Source organism: Panthera uncia, assembly GCF_023721935.1.
Source record: "Panthera uncia isolate 11264 chromosome C1 unlocalized genomic scaffold, Puncia_PCG_1.0 HiC_scaffold_3, whole genome shotgun sequence".
In the NCBI taxonomy this organism is placed as follows: Eukaryota; Metazoa; Chordata; class Mammalia; order Carnivora; family Felidae; genus Panthera; species Panthera uncia.
Window position 1 is genome coordinate 47900357 of NW_026057584.1, and position 20552 is coordinate 47920908.

Sequence of the window (20552 nt, forward strand, 5' to 3'; positions counted from 1 at the left end):
AAAAAAAAAAAAAAAAAAAAAAAAAAAAAAAAAAAAAAAAAAAAAGAAACAAAAGTCATCCAAATTGGAAAAATAGAGTAAAATTGTCACTATTTGTGAATGACATGATTTTATAGATAGAAAAGGTATTATTCTAAGTGAAACAAGTCAGATGGAGGCACCATATGGGTTCTGCTGGTTTTTATTTATGTTTGAAATGTTTAATAAGAAAAACTGTTGTGCCTGGGTGGCTCAGTCAATTGAATGTGTGACTCTTGACTTTGGCCTCAGGTCATGATCTCATGCTTCCTGAGATCAAACCCTGCATCAGGCTCCATGCTGACAGCACAGAAACTGCTTGGGATTCTTTCTCTTCTTCTCTGTGCTCCCCACTCTCCAAATAAATAAATAAACTTAAAAAAAAAAAAAAAGAACAGTTAAAAAAGCCATTAACAAAACTGGAAATATTTGCTACAAATAAGACAAAAGATTAACATCAGCCATATGGAATTAAGAACTTCTGTACATCAAAAGATAAAAAGAAAGGATAGAAACAAATCATAATTGGAAGAGGATATTTATTATAATGTGTGTATGTATGTATATATATATATATATATATATATATATATACTAACACAATTATCTAGTATGGCTTAAAAATCTTTCACACACATTCACAGGAGAAAGAAAACCCCTTAGGAAAATGGACAAGAGATTTGAAAATATGATTTCTCAGAAAAGGAAACATGACGCAGAAATCCCATATCTAGGCATATAACCCCTAGAGAATCTCTTCAATGAGTACCATGAGATTTTATATTTATATAAACATTTATATAAATATATATAATATATAAATATAGTATCTGTAACATATAATACAAATATATATAACATATAAAAATACGATATAAATATGTGTATAATTTCCATCAAGAGAAATATATGTATATCGTGGTATATTCACACAATGGGATATATCAGTAATGAAATAAAATGTCAGGCAACAGAGATAAAACTTCTGAAACATAATGCTGAGTGTAAAAAGCACATCACATACAACTGGATACAACAGCATATCAGTTACATTAAAATATTTTTAATGGTATTTATTTCTATCTATATGTATATATGTAGTTTAAGGATATACACCCATGTAGTAAATATATTTAAAAATATATTTAAAAAATAATGGTTATGATAATCACTAGATTTGGATAGTAGTTCTTTCTGTGAGATAAGGAAGTCTGCTTAAATGAAATTTGGCAAAAGATATAAACTTAAGTTTAAGGAAATTCAGTGAAGATTAAAGCAGGCAAAAAAAATAAAAATCCACACCAAGATATATCATAATTAAGTTGCTAAAAGCTATTTCCCACCCCCCAGAATTTTAACAACCAGAGAAAAATGTCACCTTACTTACAGAGGATCACTATTCAAATATAGACAATATCTCATCAGAACTACAGAAACACAATGAAACGGAAAAACAGTTTTCAAGTTCTGGAAAAAATGTCAACTTACAATTCTATATCAAATGAAAACACTGTCATTCAGGAATGAAGGTAAAATAAAGATATTTTTAGAAGAAGGGAAATAAGATGATTCAGTGCCAGAAAATCTGTTCTAAAAGAAATACTAAGAGAAGTTCTATAGGCTGAAAAAAATGACACTGGAAAAGAAACCTGGAATATCAGAAATTAAAGAGCATTCAAAATGGTAGCTATCTGGGTAAATATAATATGTTAGTCTTCTTCTATTTAGTTATTTAAAATAAAAATGTTACGTTGTCTGAATGGATGTTTGATGTATGTAGATGTAATACATAGGGCAACTATAACAAAGGGTTGGGGGATAAGAAGTCATAGATAGTGGAAAGATGTACATTCCACTTAAAGGGTGAAGTGGAATTGTGAAAAGATAAGTACAGTGTTGTCTAGAACAACCACTAAAAAATATGTAAAAAGAGGTATCGTAAAAGTATAGTCATGGACAACAGGAAAACAAAATTTAAAAACGTCATGTATAATAGTACCAAAACAATGAAGTACTTATGTATGAATATGACACAACATATATAAGATCTCTATGCTGAAAACTATAAAAACACTTATGACAGAAATCAAGTATAACCTAAACAGAAAAAGATACTATGTTTATGGCTTGGGAGACCAAGATTTGTAGAAGGTTTCTTTTCTCCTTAAAGTGATCTGTAGATTGATTTAATGTACTTCACTAAAATATCTCAGCCTAATTTTTGCAGACAAGCTGATCAAAAAATTTATATGCAAAAGGCAAGCAAATTAAAATAGTCCTAAAATTTTGAGGGAAAAAATTAAGTTGGTAGAATTATACTACCTGATTTCAAGACTGTAAAAAGCTATGCTAATTAACAGTGCAGTACTGGCAAAGAGATAGACACATAAATTGATCAATGGAACAGAAATTAAAAGGCAAGTCACAGACTGAGAGAAAATATTTGCAAATCACATATCTGAAAAAGATTTGTATTCAGAGTATATAAATAACTTCTGAAACTTAACAGTAAGAAAATTACCCAATTAAAAATGAGCAAAAAGCTTCAACAGATACTTTACTAAGCAGGATTTACAAGTGGCAGACAGCATATGAAAAGATATTCATCATCATTAACGATCAGGGAAATGCAAATGAAAATCACAATGAGCTAACACTATATCTATTAGAATGACTAAAATAAAAAATTGCTGATAATACAATGGTTGCAAGAATGCATAGCAAATGGATCTCTCGTGCATTAGTGATGGGAATGAAAAATATTACAGGCACTCTGGAAGCATTTGGGACAGTACTTTGTTCACTTAAACATACATTTACTATGACTCAACAATCCCTTGTTTACATAAAAAGCTGACTACAAATACTTCTGATTTTTCTATTCATAATCACCCAAACCTGGAAACAACCCAAATCTCCTTCAACTGATGAATGTACACATTTTGTAGAGGTGGGGCTGGTGTTGTCATAATTGTGTGCCTTGTAATAACTATTGGTGTCTTTAAAAAAGTCTTTGAGCTTTAAAAATAGGACCCATGAAGCTTAAGAGTTAAATCTACCTCAGTGGTCCTGAAAGTGGAAGACATCCTCTGCTAAGACAACTCTGTCGCTCCCCAGGTTTCAGAGTCTTGATGAGACTAATCAAATTACATACTCAGGGAGGAAAGATTGTGGACTTTTCTTCTTTAAATTTGAATTAATAACGCCAAAGTAATTTAAATTTTTTGCTTTAATTTTTTCCTGGAAATTTGGTAGTGGGAGGAGATTCATATTGTTCAATTTTTAACAGCCTCACACTTTGACAGTGTATTATTTGGAGAAGTTTTATGCTGCCGTTTGTGTTCCTGGTCTAATCCAGTGAGCCCTAATAGACAACATGAAGTAACAGTATGGGATAAATAATAAAGTAAAATAAAGTAAAAGGGTTCAGAGTAGTTTTGGAGTTAATTTCTGACTGACTTCAGAGTTTTCTAAAATCATTTTGAACATTATAAAAATTAGTTTGCTTTTTTTTTTAGGTATCATATACTGTTTAACAGCAATAGATTTTTCATTTTATTTTTCTAAAATTATGACATAATATTAAGTTTAGAACACTAAATCAGTAACTAGAGATCAAATTCTGAAAGCAATAGAGGTTGTGTCATTATTGGTAAGCATCATTCTAAATCAGTCATTTGACAACACAAAATAGAAGATTTAAGCATTTAAAGCATTTAAGCAAAAGTTTCTATCCAAACTCAGTCTTTCCTCAAATTACTACAGTATTTCTTATCAAAATATTAAATTACCATATACTCCTTTATTTGGTCTCTGGTCACCAACTTGGTAAACTAAGTTCATATTATCAAAAGACTTCTTTTTCTTCTTTGGAGAATAAGCTTAAAAAATGTAATAAAACATTTATTTTTAGTAAGAGTGATGACAGAATTACCCAAGATAGACTATTTTATCAAGCACAAGGGAGGTGAGCCTTATGCTCATTTGTATGTGGGATTATAGGGAGGTATTGGAGAAGATGGAAAGATGTGAAATGGGAAGGTAATAATTCTTGAAATATTATCACTTCAAGTTAAAAGATATACTTGAAGGGACAGAATTTTCTTCTGGTAGAGAGAAAAGTTACACCCAGACAAACTGTAACATGTCATTTCCTATCTGCTGGGATGCATACCAATGTAGCTACTGGCTAGAGACCCACTGGGCCACAGTTACTATTGCATTCTTGGATGTGCCTCCCAGCCTGGCACAGGCAACTGTATATATATCACTCCTTTGTGATAGAGGTAATTATAGTTCTTTTTCACCACGTAAGGAGGGCAAAGTCTCCTCACATAATGGGTACTCAATGGGTTTTCATTAGAGATGTAAATGTGAGAGTGATCTGTCTGCCCACTGGAGCAAATTTCACCTAATATTCCCTTCCTCTTTCATTCTCTCTCTCTCCCTCTGGAAGTTGTCTACTTGGTGGAAGATGACAATATTATTTGGAAGTATAATTGTTTGTTTTGTAAGATAGATATTCGTGTCACCTTGATAATATAAATTGGATTCATTTATACCTTCTTAATGTATTTTATCTTTATTTTTTGAGAGAGAGAGAGAGAGAGAGAGAATGCACATGAGGGTGAGGAGGGGCACATGGAGAGGGAGATGGAGAGAGAGAATCTTAAGCAGGCTCCCTGCTCAGCACGGAGTCCAATCTAGGGCTTGAGCTCACAATAGTCAGATAATGACCTGAGCCCAAATCAAGAGCCAGATGCTTAACCAACTGAGCCACTCAAGCACTCCCTTTACATCTTCTTCAAAAGGGAATTTGAGGTAACAAATGTTTAAAATGTCTACTTGGAACTCTTTTCCTATTTAGAAAGTTAACAGTTGAGTTTGTAGGAATGTATATAGTTACTAAAGTGATTTCTTTTCTGAAGCATGAGATTGTTTTCATTATTTTGATGAGCTGAATAAATTGAATTAGCCCATTTAGCAAATATATATTTTATACACAAATACATACACATGCATACATACATAAATACAGTACTCTCTGCTCTGTGAAAACAAAAGTGGGAGATACGATATTATGGGTGATTAAGACAGTGGGAAGTATGTAATAAGTGTATTGAGAATAATACAAAGTACTATAAGGGATTCAAAGAAGAAGGATCTTCCAATTAGGGCTGTTAAGAAAGACTTTGTGGGGGACACCTGGGTGGCTCAGTCGGTTAAGCATCTGACTTCGACTCAGGTCATGATCTCACGGTCTGTGAGTTCGAGCCCCGCGTCGGGCTCTGTGCTGACAGCTCAGAGCCTGGAGCCTGTTTCAGATTCTGTGTCTCCCTCTCTCTCTGGCCCTCCCCCGTTCATGCTCTGTCTCTCTCTGTCTCAAAAATAAAGGTTTAAAAAAAAAAAAAAAGAAAGACTTTGTGGAATGTCACTTACAGTGGGGCTTAAAGAAATGTGGACTGGGATAGATGGACACTGAGCACATCACTCCAGGCTAAGAAAATTGGACAGAGAGGTACAGAAGAAAGAAAAGGACCTTGTGTGTTAGGAATGGTCAGTAGTCTCGTTTGATTGGACAATGAAATAAATTGAGTAGTTACTATAGACTTTTGAGATCTTTGTGAGAATTTAGGAGTACTATTTTTGTTTTTAGATCATGAACTGTAGCTCAAAGAGGTTAAGTAATTTGTCCAAGCCATTTGAATGGCTAGATTATTACGGTAAAGCAGTTTGGTAAAGATTATGGACTTTAGCAGTTTAGCTCTAGAGCCTAAGTACATCACCCCTAGATGATAGCTGCCTTCTTCAAGGAGGTGGTATGAAATAAAGCTTAAAATTTAGGTTTGAGTTGGGCTCTAGGTAGTGATGAATGGTTGCCTCAAAAGTCTGAGCTTCAGTTAAGAGGTGATAGAGATCTTTATGTTTTGGGAGCAGAAGAAAGCCTCAGAACAGATTTAAAGTGTAATTAGTAGCAGTTTGAAAAACAGATTTGAAGTAGGTTTGAAAAAAGAGGCAATGAAAACTAGTTAGTAATCTACTGGAGTGACACAAGGAGGCTTTCATCTAGAAAGAGGATTGATAGGACGGAGGATGATCTTGTTCTTTCCTGATACCACATAGGATAATTTTTTTTTAAATTTTTTTTTTTAACGTTTATTTATTTTTGAGACAGACAGAGCATGAACGGGGGAGGGGCAGAGAGAGAGGGAGACACAGAATCCGAAGCAGGCTCCAGGCTCCGAGCCATCAGCCCAGGGCCCGACGCGGGGCTCGAACTCACGGACCGTGAGATCGTGACCTGAGCTGAAGTCGGACGCTTAACCGACTGAGCCACCCAGGCACCCCCCACATAGGATAATTAAAGCAAATCTACATTTTTGTATTCTGGCTATGAAATTGTAGTTAACATCATTAATTTAACAAACTTAATGTATTTTATGAGCTTAAAGAAAGCTGGTAGAGATTGGGCATAGCAAAGTCATGACTGGATATCCCTCCTTTAAACTCTTCATTTCCTTTTGTCTTTTCTTCCTTACGCTCCCTTCTTCTCCAAGTACTTCCTCCCTTCTTTATTCCCCGACCTCCTGCCTGCCCCCCCCCCCCACCTTCTTCTGGTACTGTCTATTCATTATGGCTGGGAAAATAGTAGAATACCATGTTGGTTATAAAATAGCAATTACCTTACATGAAAGTTTTTAAAGTTTCAGTAGCAAAAAATACATTATTTTTAGTATAGGGAAGTCAGAACTACAGAATAGACAAGCTTGCTACTAGACCACTTGATAAGATTATTTTACTTTGTTTTAATTTTTACATATATGTCTATTTTTCCACTTGAACCGTAATAGAAAAACGCCTAGAACTGTGCCTAACACAAAGCAGATAGCAATTGTAAGCAATCAGAGTTTTATGAAAGGATTTTTACGTAAATACATAGATAAGCATTTTCTACATAGCTCCATCAGCTTTTTAATATTCTCACATTCACTATATGTTCCATCTTGTCCTCTGTAATGAAATGTGTTGTTTCTCATCTCTTCTCTTTTAAAGCCATTTTCTTGCATTTTTTGTAAATGATAAGCCATTTTTTTCTCTAGAAGGGCTTGTTTCTAAAATATTAAGATATATAAAATTAATGTCAGCTTTCTGTTTAAAAATGCAAAACAAACACTTAAAATGTGAGAGTATATGTTGGAAATCAACAGTCACTCCTGTCTTAAGCTTCTGGGCTAATATTGACCCTCGACGTACCAGAAAGAAAATAACTGCACAGAGAAAGAACCCTAGAGATCTTCCACGGGTTCCCTAGAGTATTTAGCAAGAGAATGGATCAGTACAGGTATGCGAGGAAACAAACAAAGGCCATCCTAAAGGATTAGAGAGAAAAGTGCTTGGTACCTGTCTATCATGCCTATTTTCACCATCCACTCCAGAAAAACGTCTTAAGTCACAGGGCATTGGGTAGAGTACTAAAATGGGTTTTGGTTCAGTAGTGAGGAATAACTAGTATAAGATTAAACATGGCTCTGGTCCCATCTAACAAATCTTAAAAAGCAAGACTTAAAACAAACTGTTTCCAAAGAAATTATCTACATTCAAGAAAAAAGTTAAAGGATATTTAGAAGGATATGAAAATATTCAGCATCCAAAAAGTAAAATTCATGATATCTGACATCTAATCAAAAAGCACCAAGCATATAAAGAAGCAGGGAAATATGATCCATAAAATGAGTCAATCAATCAATTAAAATTGACCCATAAATGATACAAATGCTAGAATTAAAGGTAATAATACTAGAGCATAACTGTATTCCATATATTTACAAGGTAAGGAAAAGACATGGAAGATATAAAAAGGACCAAAATCATTTTTTAAATGTATGAGATGAGTAATATAAGATATGCATTAATAGCAGAATAGACATTGCAGAAGAGATTAATTAAAGTGCATTAAGGAAAAGAAACCATCCAAAAGGAAAGATTGAGAGAAAAAAAGTTACAAAATGAAAGAGTATATGTGAGGTGTGGAACATCAAGCAACCTAATTAATATATGCCTGTACAGAGGAGAGAAGGGACAAAAGAAATATTTGATAATAATGTCCATTATCACTTTTTCTATTCTAGGTTATAACAGGGGTTATAAGTCAGTGCAATCAGGCAAGAAAATGAAAAAGCATCCAAAGAAAAGAAATAAAACTACCTTTATTCATAGGCAACGTAATCATTTATGTAGAATGTCAATTGGCATCTAGAAATAACTTACTAGAATGATTTTGTCAATGCAGACTACAAGCTGAATATAAAAAATTTGCTTTTCTAGATACTAACACCAAATCATCATAATTTAAAATTAAAAATACCAATTATAATTGCATAAAAATTATGAAATACCTAGGGATGAATCTATCAAAAGATGTGTAAGACCTGAAAACTGCAAAAATTAAGGAAACCTAAATAATTGGAGAGAAATATTTGGTCCACAAGTTGGAAGACTCAATATTATCAAGAGATCAACTGTGCTCAAACTGACCAATAGAATCAACATAATGCTAATCTAAATTTCAGTAAGATTTCTTGGTAGAAACTTAAAAGCGGATTCCAAAATTTATACAGAAATGTGAAGGATTTAGATTAGCCAAAACAACTTTAAAATGGTAGAACAAACTTAAAAGGTTAGCACTGCTGATTTAAAGAACTATAAAAGGTACAGTAATCAAAGCAGTGTAATAGACATAGATCAAAGAGTAGAAAAGAATACAAAAATACACTATACAACTGATTTTTGACAAAGATACAAAGGCAAAATCTTTTAAAGATTTCCATAATTGTAATTTAGGCACATACATTGGAGTAAAATGTATGTCAATGTAAAATGGTGTCAATCTGAAAAAAATATTAAAATATTAAGAAGCATACACCAATGAATTGAAAACTTCTATTAAAACACAATTTAAGAGAAACAATTTAGAATAACTCCATTGGAAATATCAATACTTGAGATATCTCTCTGCCATGAACATGGCTCAAGCTTCCTGTGTTGTCACCATGTCTACCATCAGTGGTAGCGTCTAAAAGCACTTCCAGGGCCAGAACTTGTCCCATTGCACTGGTTGTCATGAAAATTGGTCAGGACTCCTTGAACAGTAATTGGCATGAGGCAAAAAGGGGAGACCTGGGACATTCTGTTGCTCTACAAACCAGATACTTTCAGAAATGTCTGGAAGCAAACAAAAAGGTCAGTTTGGAGAGAGTTCCCATTGCAAAAAAGTGATTATTAGAAAATAATAATTACAACAAAGTGAGATAAGCTGAGCTCACCATATGAACCTTGAAAATACTAAAAGGTATATGTACCAAAGTAGAATAAAAGATTATCATACATATTTAAATTTACATTAATAAAAAATATTACATAGCAGTATATATCAATATAACCAAATTATGTATATCTTATACTACATCTAGTTTGTCAACCATAAGCTACTGAGGGGAGCCTGGGTGGCTCAGTCGTTTAAGTGTCCAACTCTTGATTTTGGCTCAGGTCATGATCCCAGGGTTGTGGGATCAAGCCCTGTGCTGGGCTGTGCACTGAGTGTGGAGCCTGCTGAAGACTCTCTCTCTCTCTCTCTCTCTCTCTCTCTCTCTCCCTCTCTCTCTCTCTCTCCCTCCCTCTCAAGATTCTCTCTCTCTCTTTCTCTCCCTCTGCCCTTCCCCTGTTTTCTCTCTCTCTCTCTTAAAAATAAATAAATAAAAATAAAAACCAATAAGCTTTGAAAATACTTGTAATTTTAGACAAGTATTAATCCACATGGAGAGTTGTCAATGTTTTTTTATTAAATGAAAGAGCAATCTACAAAACACCCTGTAAGGTGTAATAACATGAATTTATTTATTGTAATAAATTTTCATAGAAATATCACACAATGTGTGCATGTATCATACAATAGGTGGTGCTAGGATTACAAATAATTTCTTTCTCTTTACACTGGTTTACATTCTAAATCATAAAATATTATGTATCATTTAAAATAAAAAATAGTTACTCTAAAAAAATTAGCTGGTAGGGAAATATTGAGAACTTTTCCCAAGAAATTCTGGGAGTAAGAAAAATCAGTTTATCATTTTTTTCCTAGAACAATTACTAGTTTACGTCGTGAGATAAAGTCAAAAGCAGTTGTATCAAATAATAAGGCAGCACTTTTTTGATTATAGTCAGAATATAATATAGCCAAAATATATCCGTAGCTTTCAGTTTTGTATAATGCATATCATTTGGGGTAACTGGTCCATTGTTATCTCGCAAAGTGTACTTTCAAATACCAAAACTAGCAAAAGCTTCTCCTCAAACAGTCCCAGTTAGAGGTTTTAAAGCTCACCCCACCTTCCTGTCACTCTCTTCTCTGCTGCGACGCCGTTGTTCCTCTATCCTAGCTTCTCTTTTAACATCTTCTCCAATCCTCATCAGAAGTAGCATCTCTTTTGTCTTCCATTCCTAGGGAGCACGGAGTTACATACTCAGTACATGCTCACACTAAACCTTTGTATTTTGCCCACCACCACCAAGCAAATTAGAACACGTCAGGGGCCCAACAGACATCAGGTCAAGCATAATGAAAGTCATACATTGGGTTTAGGATGGGCTTTCCTTACTGCAGTCCTATTAACAATGCAAGATGGTTATTTTTTACTAAAGCTGAATTAAAAATCTCCCCCCCTCCCCGCCAACAATGAAGACTTTAGGGGAGTTAAATAGTGTCTAGTAACTTTCACAATCATCTCTTTAAGAGCAGGTATTGGTTCATATACATAGTTTGTGCTATCAGCCTTATTATTTTATGTAACAACTTGTATATTATAGCTGTGAAGAAAGATTAATGGGGATATATGATTCAGACCTGAAATGACTTCAGGAACTATGATGGACAACTAGTTACAAATGAAACAGTTGTATACAGTTTTTCTCTCAATATTTTAAATTTGTTATCTCACCTCTTCAATTTTTCTACGAAGACTAAGTTTTCTTCTTGTGTGTTCTTGCTGTCGTCTTTCTTCTCTATCCATTCGGAGCAGGTGTTGCTCTTCTGCTGTACGCTCAAGTTCTAATTCCCTATTTATCATATCCAAATATCTAAGTAAAAGTGCAAATACAAGTAAAGGTGTATTGGCTGTTTCCCTTATGATGGCTTCATCTGCTTTGATATTCCAAAACCACCTTCTGGCTTAGTTTTTGTTTCTTAAACTACAAGAATTTTATTGACTTTCTATCAGCTCTGTTCATAGACCTTCAAGCCAGCATGATCTCATGGTTCCTGAGATCGAGCCCCACTTGGGCTCTACACTGACAGCAGAGAGACGGAGTCTCTCCCTCTCTCTCCCCCTCTCTCTTTGCCCCTACTCTGCTCATGCTCTCTCAAAATAAGTAAACAAACATTAAAAAAAAAAAGAAGCATGTGCTAAAGATACTTTCCCTCATGTCCTACAATAGGAAAGGTTTTGGATCTGATTTGTTCTTCAGTTATCAGCTTGGATTACCTTTTGGATTCCCAGAAACCCTGTCTTCTCTGGTAGAAATTCCTCTTCATACCTTTGCCACCATAATTTCCCAATTCCTGTACCTCTTGGTCTCCTTTCCTCTCCATAGTGGGGACAGTAGTGGAGTTAAATAGTGTCTTGTTATCTAAAAAAATTCCTACTTTCAATTCTTTCTAGTATTTTCTTCCATATTTGGGTCTACAATATATACATAAAATATGCATTAACTTCAATCTTACCTGTTCCTTATTAATTGTTCCTGGTCCTTAATAGATTGGGTGTCTTCCTGTAACAACCAATTTTGGAACCGTGCAACATCAGAACGTCTAGGTATTTGATTGTTTTCCTGTAGTTTATTTACTTGCTTTGCAAGCATTTCCTATTGAAAAAAGTATGTCATATATACACACACAGACATATATGTACATAAATGTGAATATAGATAGATATACATATATATGTATACAAAATCTTTTTGCATTCTTCAGAAATAAAACTGTCCTACGATATGCCTTTTTATTTAGTGCTTAGTACTTTGTGAATAGCTGCTTCTGTTTAATTGCATTTAAACCTATTATAGACATGGACAACTGACCCAAAATAAAGATGTCTTTCTCGGAAAATAAATGATAAATATTTCATCATATTTTTCTACTTATTCTGAAAAAGTTAAGTGAAAATAAGAAAGAAGGGGAAGAGAAGCTCTAGGCATAGGAGAGAAATTGGGGAAAATATAGAACATTTAATAGTATAGGGAAGTCATTATCATTCTTTTACAACTCTTAACCTTTGAACATAAATTTGTGAAAGTACACATACACATACATTTCTCATTTTTATCCAACTCACTCGAGCCTAAAACCCGAATTCACTCATGCACATGTGCATGTGTGCACACACTCTCACACAAACTTTGAGTCAAAAATTGAAAGGAAGTCACTATCTATACCCACTTATTCTACATCAAGGCATTCCACTTCACCTTTAATAACATTTTTTATTGAATGAACACAGCTGCATGTGTGTGGGTACACATACACAATGTACATGTTTCTTGAGTCACCTGTAGGACATTATAACTATCATATACTTCCTCTCCTGTTATTCCCACTGTTTTGGGGGTTCCAGATGAAGAATCTTGCTAGCCCAATAGACTCTTCCTATTGGTCCTCGCTCAGGTAGAAGTGACATGTCTGAGTTGCTAAATTATTACTAAATTATGTAAGCTACCATAGGCATATTAATAGATGACTTGGTCCCTTTTTTTTTTAGCTCAATATAGCAACTGTGTTGGTCACAAAATATTATTTATTCCTCTTCTAAATTTTATTTGGAAAAAGTAGTTTGTCAAAATTAAAGGTAAAAATATTAAAAGAAAATATTTTGCATACAAAGAAAGCTTTCTTCCAAATCCTAGGTAAAGAAACCATATTAAGTATTTAACTTACTTGATCTCTCATATAGTTTCTTTCAAAGTCTAATTTTAAACTGGTAAGATATTGCCTGTACTTATTCAATTCCCTCAAGGTACATACAATCTAAAAAACAAAACAAAATAATAACAACAAAAATATATGAATACAAATATTTAAAAATCATTAACAATTACTTTCTGGAGGAAAAAACAGTAATGGAATACCATTTGATAATATTTTGGTATTAAGAGTAATAAAATGCTAACAATTTTTCAAGCAGGATCTCTCTATAATTTTTAACCCAGAGGAAATATCTTTTCCAAACCATTACTTTATTAATATGCATTATGCCATGATAGAGGATTTAGTACCCACAACTGGAGTTATTAAAAGACCATTGTAATAAAAATGTTCAGCCCCAGTAAGAATATAGTCCATCAATATTCCATCAGACTGATTTTGCTAGGTTCCTATTTTGTCTCAAGTTTTTAAAAAGTGTATGGGACATAATCCTTGACAAGCATATAGTGACATTAGAGGCAGAGAAAGAGGACTATGATACAATTGGGAAAATTACCTTTACCTCCCCAAATTATTTGGTAATCATCTTTTGATGGTATAAAGAAAAAAGGTGAGGGAAGAAGTAGTTTCATTTAGAAAAAAGCGATTGTCTGATTTCCTTTGACCCAAATACTGAGTAATTTATGAAATTTCCCATTAAGTATTTCTTCTGACCAAATTAAAGGTGATACAGACCCCCCCCCCCACCCCGCTGTAAGGTACAGAAGCAAGCCTTATCAAGTCTTAGAAATTTGCAATGATTAAAAAGAATTAATCTTCAACCCACTTTATTATTGCTGGTGATATAGCCACCCTTCTTTAATCTTCTCAGGATATCTTTGCGCTTATAGTATGCTCTTAAATGTGGATCATGGAGACTTTTATATTGGTTTTCCAAAAGTCGACAGTAAGGATCAGTCAGGTTAAAACCGTAAGAAGGTCGAAAAAGCTGCAAACACAGATTTAAAAATATTATAAAGGTAAAACTAATGAAATTCACTTTTAAATGTTAACCTATCGAAATGACTACACTGTTCATTGAAAGTAAAGCATGCATGAAGAATCTGGTGTGGAGAAAAATCAGCAACAGAAAAGCCTTGGATTAGGTAACATAAATTTATTATCTCTCCCTCTTTTCTCCACATGATCCTATTCTAAAAACCTACTCTCATTCAATTAATTCCTTCTCTGATCTCCATCAGTCCTTGGCCCTGAGCCAGAGAAGAAAGAAGGGAAAGGAAAGAAAGGGAATAGGATAAAATTTGTTTTAATGTATAAAGAAAGCTAAAACTTTCTTTTCCTCCTCCCTCTTCCAGGTCAATGTACTCACTTCATTTAAAGTATAAAGGGATAATATTGTGATTATATATCAATAAACTGAAAATGAAGAAAATAGAAGTCTTTTATCAAGATTCATGGAAACAGCTTTTTTGTTTTTAATTTTTATTTTTTATTATGAAATTTATTGTCAAATTGGTTTCCATACAACACCCAGTGCTCATCCCAACAGGTGCCCTCCTCAATACCCATCACCCACCCACCCTTCTCCCCAACCCCCATAAACCCTCAGTTTGTCCTCAGTCTTTAGGAGTCTCTTATGTTTTGGCTCCCTCCCTCTCTAACCATTTTTTTTTCTTCCCCTCCCCCATGGTCTTCTGTTAAGTTTCTCAGGATCCACATAGGAGTGAAAACATATGGAATCTGTCCTTCTCTGTATGACTTATTTCACTTAGCATAACACTCTCCAGAAACAGCTTTAACAAAAATAGTAGGAGTAAAAATCAGATTTTAAAGATAATGGATTAAAGAGTTATTTTGTATTGGGGGTCTTATCTAAGGCAAGAAACCCAACGATCCCTGAATCCTACAGTTAGGAAAAAAATCAAGGTCTTACAAAGTTCAACATATTGAAAAACCAATTATAAAAGATATTGATAATGGGGTACCTGGGTGGCTCAGTTGTTAAGTGTCCGACTTAGGCTCAGGTCATGATCTCATGGTCTGTGAGTTCAAGCCCCGCATTGGGCTCTGTGCTAACAGTGCACAGCCTGCTTCAGATTCTCTGTCTCCCTCCTCTCTCTCTGCCCCCCCCCCCCCGACCAACAACTCATACTTGCTACCTTTCTCTCTTTCTTTCTCAAAAATAAATAAATAAACGTCAAAAAATAGATCTTGATAAGACTGAAGTTTCTTCATATGTGTAAAGACCAAATACCACCTTATACAATAATCATTAGCATATAAAAGAAGGAAAATATCAGCTAACAGTCATGTTTCTCTGTTACTTTAGAGAAAACAGATGAATTATCTACTCTCATTTATAAATTACATTACCAAAGTGAGGTGGATTGTTTTGTGTGTGAGTTCTTAGTCCATTTTTCAATGGCAGGGTGGGATAATGGGTTATGGGGGAATTTCTCAAAGGGAAAAAGTGGAGGATATAAGTGGGTGTGGAAGTTGTCCTAATATTGCCTTTGCATTCTTTCTTTATGCTTTCCTTTAAGTTTTCTTGCCCAGAAAAATGGAAGTTCTAGTCTAAAGTACAGTCAAAGCAGGAGTTGTCTCAAGTGAAAGGCAACTGGAATGTGCGTAAGATGTGGGACCCTGAGAGTGCCTGTGCTGCTTGGAGGCCTTCAGTTCGACTGATAAGACCCCACACACTGTGCACCAACCCAGATCTGCCTGCAGGTACCAATTTGTGACCTCTGTGTTCAGTCTGGCAGTAGCCACCTCAGTCAGATTCCAAACACTATTGAGCCTGGCCGGGTGGGACCCTATAAAGAACTCCTTTAAGGTAGGTGGGAGGATGTTTCATATGTGGGCAAAGGGGCAGGCTGCGGGAACCTGATAGGATGCTAGCTTTCCTTTTCCATTTAAAAGCCTCCTTGATAAGTTTTTGACCTCTTGTTTGACACCAGGCTTCAATTTCTTCCAAGGCCCTAAGTCATAAAGCAGAATTCCCCAGTTACCAATGCTTCTCTGAGGAGGCAAAGAAAAGAATCCCATTGGACAATGTTTTGAATTCAGTGAGACCAGATATAAAGACCATATCTTTCCTGTAAGGGGAACAATCAACAATCATGAGTCAAGGAGTGGACCGATCATATTTTTCTAAGATACTGACATCTTTTTTTAAAGATGTTAACATCTAAGAGATGTTGAACATTAGCTGGAATGGCAGTATATTTCTCAAGACCAAACTTGGGCTACTGACCTGTAAACAAAGAACACCTTTTAGACATATCCATTCATTGGAGCCAGCGTAACCATTCTGTTGTCAATTAAAGTGATTAGTTTCCCTTAAACACACACACACACACACATACAAACTAAAAGTATAAACATAAAGCACCAGTTTATGGAGGAGATTGTACTGAAAGAAAAAGAAGGATCTCACAAAGTCATTCTCCAGGGAAACAGTCTGGTGCCTAATTATGATTAAATGAAGATAGTTTGGGGGAAATGAATATAATAAAGAATATAGAGAGGACACATTTTAAAAAAGTAATTGACAAGTGAATTACTATTTGACAGAAATGGTAATTCAGCAAACAATATATCTGAATAAGCAAACAATAGACAGGGCTAAGTTTACACTTAGCCTACAGAAGGGATATTAGAGGTTTCAAGCATGTTTTAGGAAAGCTAGTTTGTTTGGATGTGACTAAGTCTAACAGTGCGAGGTGGCATAGTTAGTTCTAATAGAAGAAATTTGTTTTTAAAAAGAAAAATTAGATATTTTCCAGAAAAAAACATACTTTTTTTTTAAGCTCATTTATTTTGAGAGAGGGAGAGAGAAAGCATGAGCAAGGAGGGGCAGAGAGAGAGGGAGAGACAGAATCCCAAGCAGGGTCCACATTGTCAGCACAGAACCTAATGTGGGGGTCAAATCCATGAACCTGTGAGATCATGACCTGAGCCAAAGCTGGACGTTTAACAATTGAACCAGCCAGATACCCCAAAACAAAACTTACTTTAAGAAATAAGTTTATTAAGATCAGTAAGGTTAAAGCTGTTTATTAGGCAAGTATCAAATACCAAGGGACCTTATTCATTTTTTTAAAATTATTTTGAAAGAGAGAGAGAGAGAAAGAGTGAGAGAGAGAGAGAGAATCATGAAGTGGGAGGGGCAGAAAGAGAAGGAGAGAGAGAATCCCAAACAAGCTCTTGCTGTCAGCACAGAGCCAGATGCAGGGCTTGAACTCACCAGTTGTGAGCTCATGACCTGAGCTGAAACCAAGAGTTGGACACTTAACCAACTGAGCCACCCAGGTCCCCCCCCTTTTTTTCGGGGGGGGGGGAGGCTTATTTCTGATGACATCATAGATAGAAGAAGGGCACGGGGTCACTCAGAATTCTTTCTCATAATTTTTTTTTCAATATTGATCAAAGAACCACTGAAAAAGAATGCACTGAACTTTCTTCAGCATTAGTTACTGGGTCAAAGGCTGGGGAGGTTTGAGGGTAGAGGTATGGAGGACTAAAAATATGAAAGAGTTTGAGAGAAGCATACTATACCCCAGTATGATTTAAATTATAAACATAAAATTATACTGTTGAGTGAAACTATATAAACCAAGAGCAATGCAAATTTTAAGGAAATACAGCTAATTGGGGGCTATCATACTTCAGAAAGAATCTTGAAAGATGGTTCAGATTCATAGACTGGGCAGAAGAAGAAAGAATATGCCAGGTTTGGGAGACAAGGCACAGAACAAAGGAACAAAGGCACAGAAATACTAATGTAGTATGTGTGAGTAGGTATAAAAGACCCCAAGTGGAAAAAGCTGAGGCTTTGGATTGGAGGAAAAAACTGGATGAGGAAGTTGGGGCAAATCATGCAGTCATCAGTTAAATACTGAACATGTTAACTCATTTCAACTTCATTTCTTTCTCACTTAGTATATGAAATAGAATGCAACTCAAAATAAAATAGTAGGAAATTGTTCTGTAATTAGAGTTTTGTCCAAGTTATTATTGGTTAAAATCATAACACAATCAAATATCCAGCTATCCCTGATAACCTTCCCCCTCTCAACCAAATATGTTTGCAATAAAACCTCACTAAATAAGTAGATGTAAAGTGATAGTATAAAGACATGTTAATATGGTTCCATAAATTATAAATTAAGACAGAGCTAAGAATCTAAACTTTCTAGCCCACGATTCTGTTCAAACTATACAGATGAAGTTGCCTGATAGGCATCCTAAGCAATATCTTAGGTTAGATATGAGGTTGGTTATCTTTTTCGTCTGTATATCAGTGCAGATTCCCTTAATGGACTTTGTATGATGTAGTTCCTGTATCTAATAGCAAGTAGCAAAGGGCAAAGAAAACCAATGTAAGACAATTAAAAATTACTTTACCTTTTCACCTAACTTCGTAGTATAGTATAAAGTATTGCTTCCTGGGATCATAGGCAACTTGACCCCAAGAGGCAGATCCAGTAGTTGACCCGCTCCGACCCCTGGAAAGTGGGTTTTGTGCACGCCCTGTCAGATGCAATTGGGAGAGTTTGGTCTTTCCTTTTAGGTATTAGGCCAATGTACTCCTACTCCAACCAAATGAACTCCTACGGTCAAGGTCGAAGGGTCCCGCCGTACCAGACAGCCCTGAAGACCTCCCGCTCCCCCGGACACCGCCCACTCTTCGCCCCCAGAGCCACAGCCAGTTGTGGCCAGCAACCCAAGCCACCACCACCGGCCGCGCCGCACGAGGGCGCCAGAAGCGGGCGGTTAGGAATCGCGAGACCGGTCGGTGGCTATCCCTGCCCCCGCCCCACAGGGCCAGAAGCCCGGGCCAAGGACCACGACGCCGGGCTGAATGCTACTCACGTCTCCGCATTGCTGGCTCTCCGAGGCTAGGCCACTGGTGGCCGTCTTGGTGGCAGCGACGCTGGCAGCCTTAGAACAGGCGCTGAGGTACAGCTCCATCGCCAGCCCCGGGCCCTTCTACCCTCAGCCGCCCTCTCCTGTGTCCTTCCTTCGCACCCCTTTCCCCGTCGTCGTCCCTCCGTCGCGACTGGATCCAGAATGGTCAGTACCCCGCGTCCGCGAGGCCCCACCCTCGTGGCGTTCGAGGCTCCCAACTTGGAAGCGCCGGAAGGGTGGAGCCCTCCCCGAGGTGCTTGCGGCGTGAGCGTCCCAGGCTCCGGGAAGTCGGTCCCAGGGGCCTGGTTTGAGAGTCACAGTCAGTGTACCATTTCTCTCTCAAACCAGTACCCCTCAGTCATACCAAACAAAAACCCAAACTTTGAAAGCTGTCTAATTTCTCCTGGCCTCCAAGAAGCTATGGTTTGGCCCGGGTCGGGGGAGGGGGGGATTAGTGGGGGTGGGGGTGGGGGAGGGGAAGTGGAGTAACAGGGCAAAACACAAAATCCAGGAGTGATTGTACAGCCCACTGTAGGGACAGAGGCCTGGTTTTCTATATGTGCCTCCTTACGGACACTGTGATCGCACTCCGTCCCCAGGTTCCCACTCCAGGTTCACATAAGATCCTTTGACTTCCTTCGAGGCTCACTGCCTTTCTCCTATCCTCCCTCTAGTCTCCTCCTTTCTTTCTAGCTCTCTTGCCTCACTCTCCTACTCCCTCCTTCTTTCTGACTCCCTTGCTTTCTCCGTGATCCCTCTTTCTCCTCCCGTCAACCATCCAGCCAGAATTTATCAAATACCTGACTCCTTGGGCCCATCAGTGAGTGGAGCACTGGGGATATGGCGGTGAGTGAAATTTGGCCCCTTCCTTCAAGGAGCTAACTAGACTAGAAGTACTTTGAAGGCCCAGACTGTATCTGATTTGTCAGCAGTGTGGATTTAGACCTTTAATATTCTTTAACCCACTGTTGTTCTTTCTTATTTCTGGGCTATTTAGTAATAATACCTACTATTTACTAACGTACTAACTCTAGGTACTGTGCTAAACACTCACCACATTTAATCTTTCTAACAGCCTTCCCAATAGTTGCCTCTTTTTTCCGCAAAGGTTAAAGAAGAATTATAATTACTATTTAATAATGGCCCCAGAGGCAGTTTCTTAATCAATACACTAGTTTTACATCTGTTCTATTTGTTTTATGGGCACTCATATGCAAAGTACTCCTAAATTTGAACTCTGATTTTAAGATACAGTCCACTGCCCCTCTCCACATAGATGTCTCGCAATCGTCTCAAATTCCACGTACTCAAATCTCAACCCATCCCTTTACCAAAACAGGACAAAGCCAATGCCCTATTTTTCCTGCATTTCCCATCTCAGTGACAATATCAGTATCTACCCAAGCCAGAAACTGAGAAATAGTACTAGATACTTAACTTTCCCCATATTCCCCACATTCAGTTGATCTTGTAGTCCTAATGATTTTATCACTGAAATTAATTGGACCTGTCCTAGCCACCTGTACACTACTCCCTCAGTTAAGCCACTCATCATTCTTTTGTCTGTGTGATAGCCACAGCCTTATCTCTCTGCCACCTTTACCCCAGCAATCCATCTTTTATCAAAGTGCTATCTGATGCCATCTCTCTC

General features: G+C 36.5%; 1 protein-coding gene across 5 annotated transcripts in view; it reads right to left on the reverse strand.

Moving 5' to 3' along the window:
* The window catches only part of FSIP2 (fibrous sheath interacting protein 2), a 100038-nt gene extending 81073 nt beyond the window's left edge, over positions 1–18965 (reverse strand). For 4 of the 5 annotated variants that reach the window (XM_049615371.1, XM_049615370.1, XM_049615368.1 and 1 more), the window contains exons 1-9: positions 18866–18965; positions 18398–18523; positions 13818–13979; positions 13004–13093; positions 11795–11934; positions 11013–11151; positions 10405–10515; positions 7004–7130; positions 3810–3899 (exon numbers count right to left, since the gene is read on the reverse strand). In XM_049615371.1, coding sequence (XP_049471328.1) covers positions 3810–3899; positions 7004–7130; positions 10405–10515; positions 11013–11151; positions 11795–11934; positions 13004–13093; positions 13818–13979; positions 18398–18523; positions 18866–18964 — 1084 coding nt within the window. In that variant the 5' untranslated portion in view covers position 18965. The remainder of the gene's footprint in view (positions 1–3809; positions 3900–7003; positions 7131–10404; positions 10516–11012; positions 11152–11794; positions 11935–13003; positions 13094–13817; positions 13980–18397; positions 18524–18865) is intronic. The other variant, XM_049615369.1, reaches the window with a different exon arrangement.
* Positions 18966–20552: the final 1587 nt, after the last annotated feature.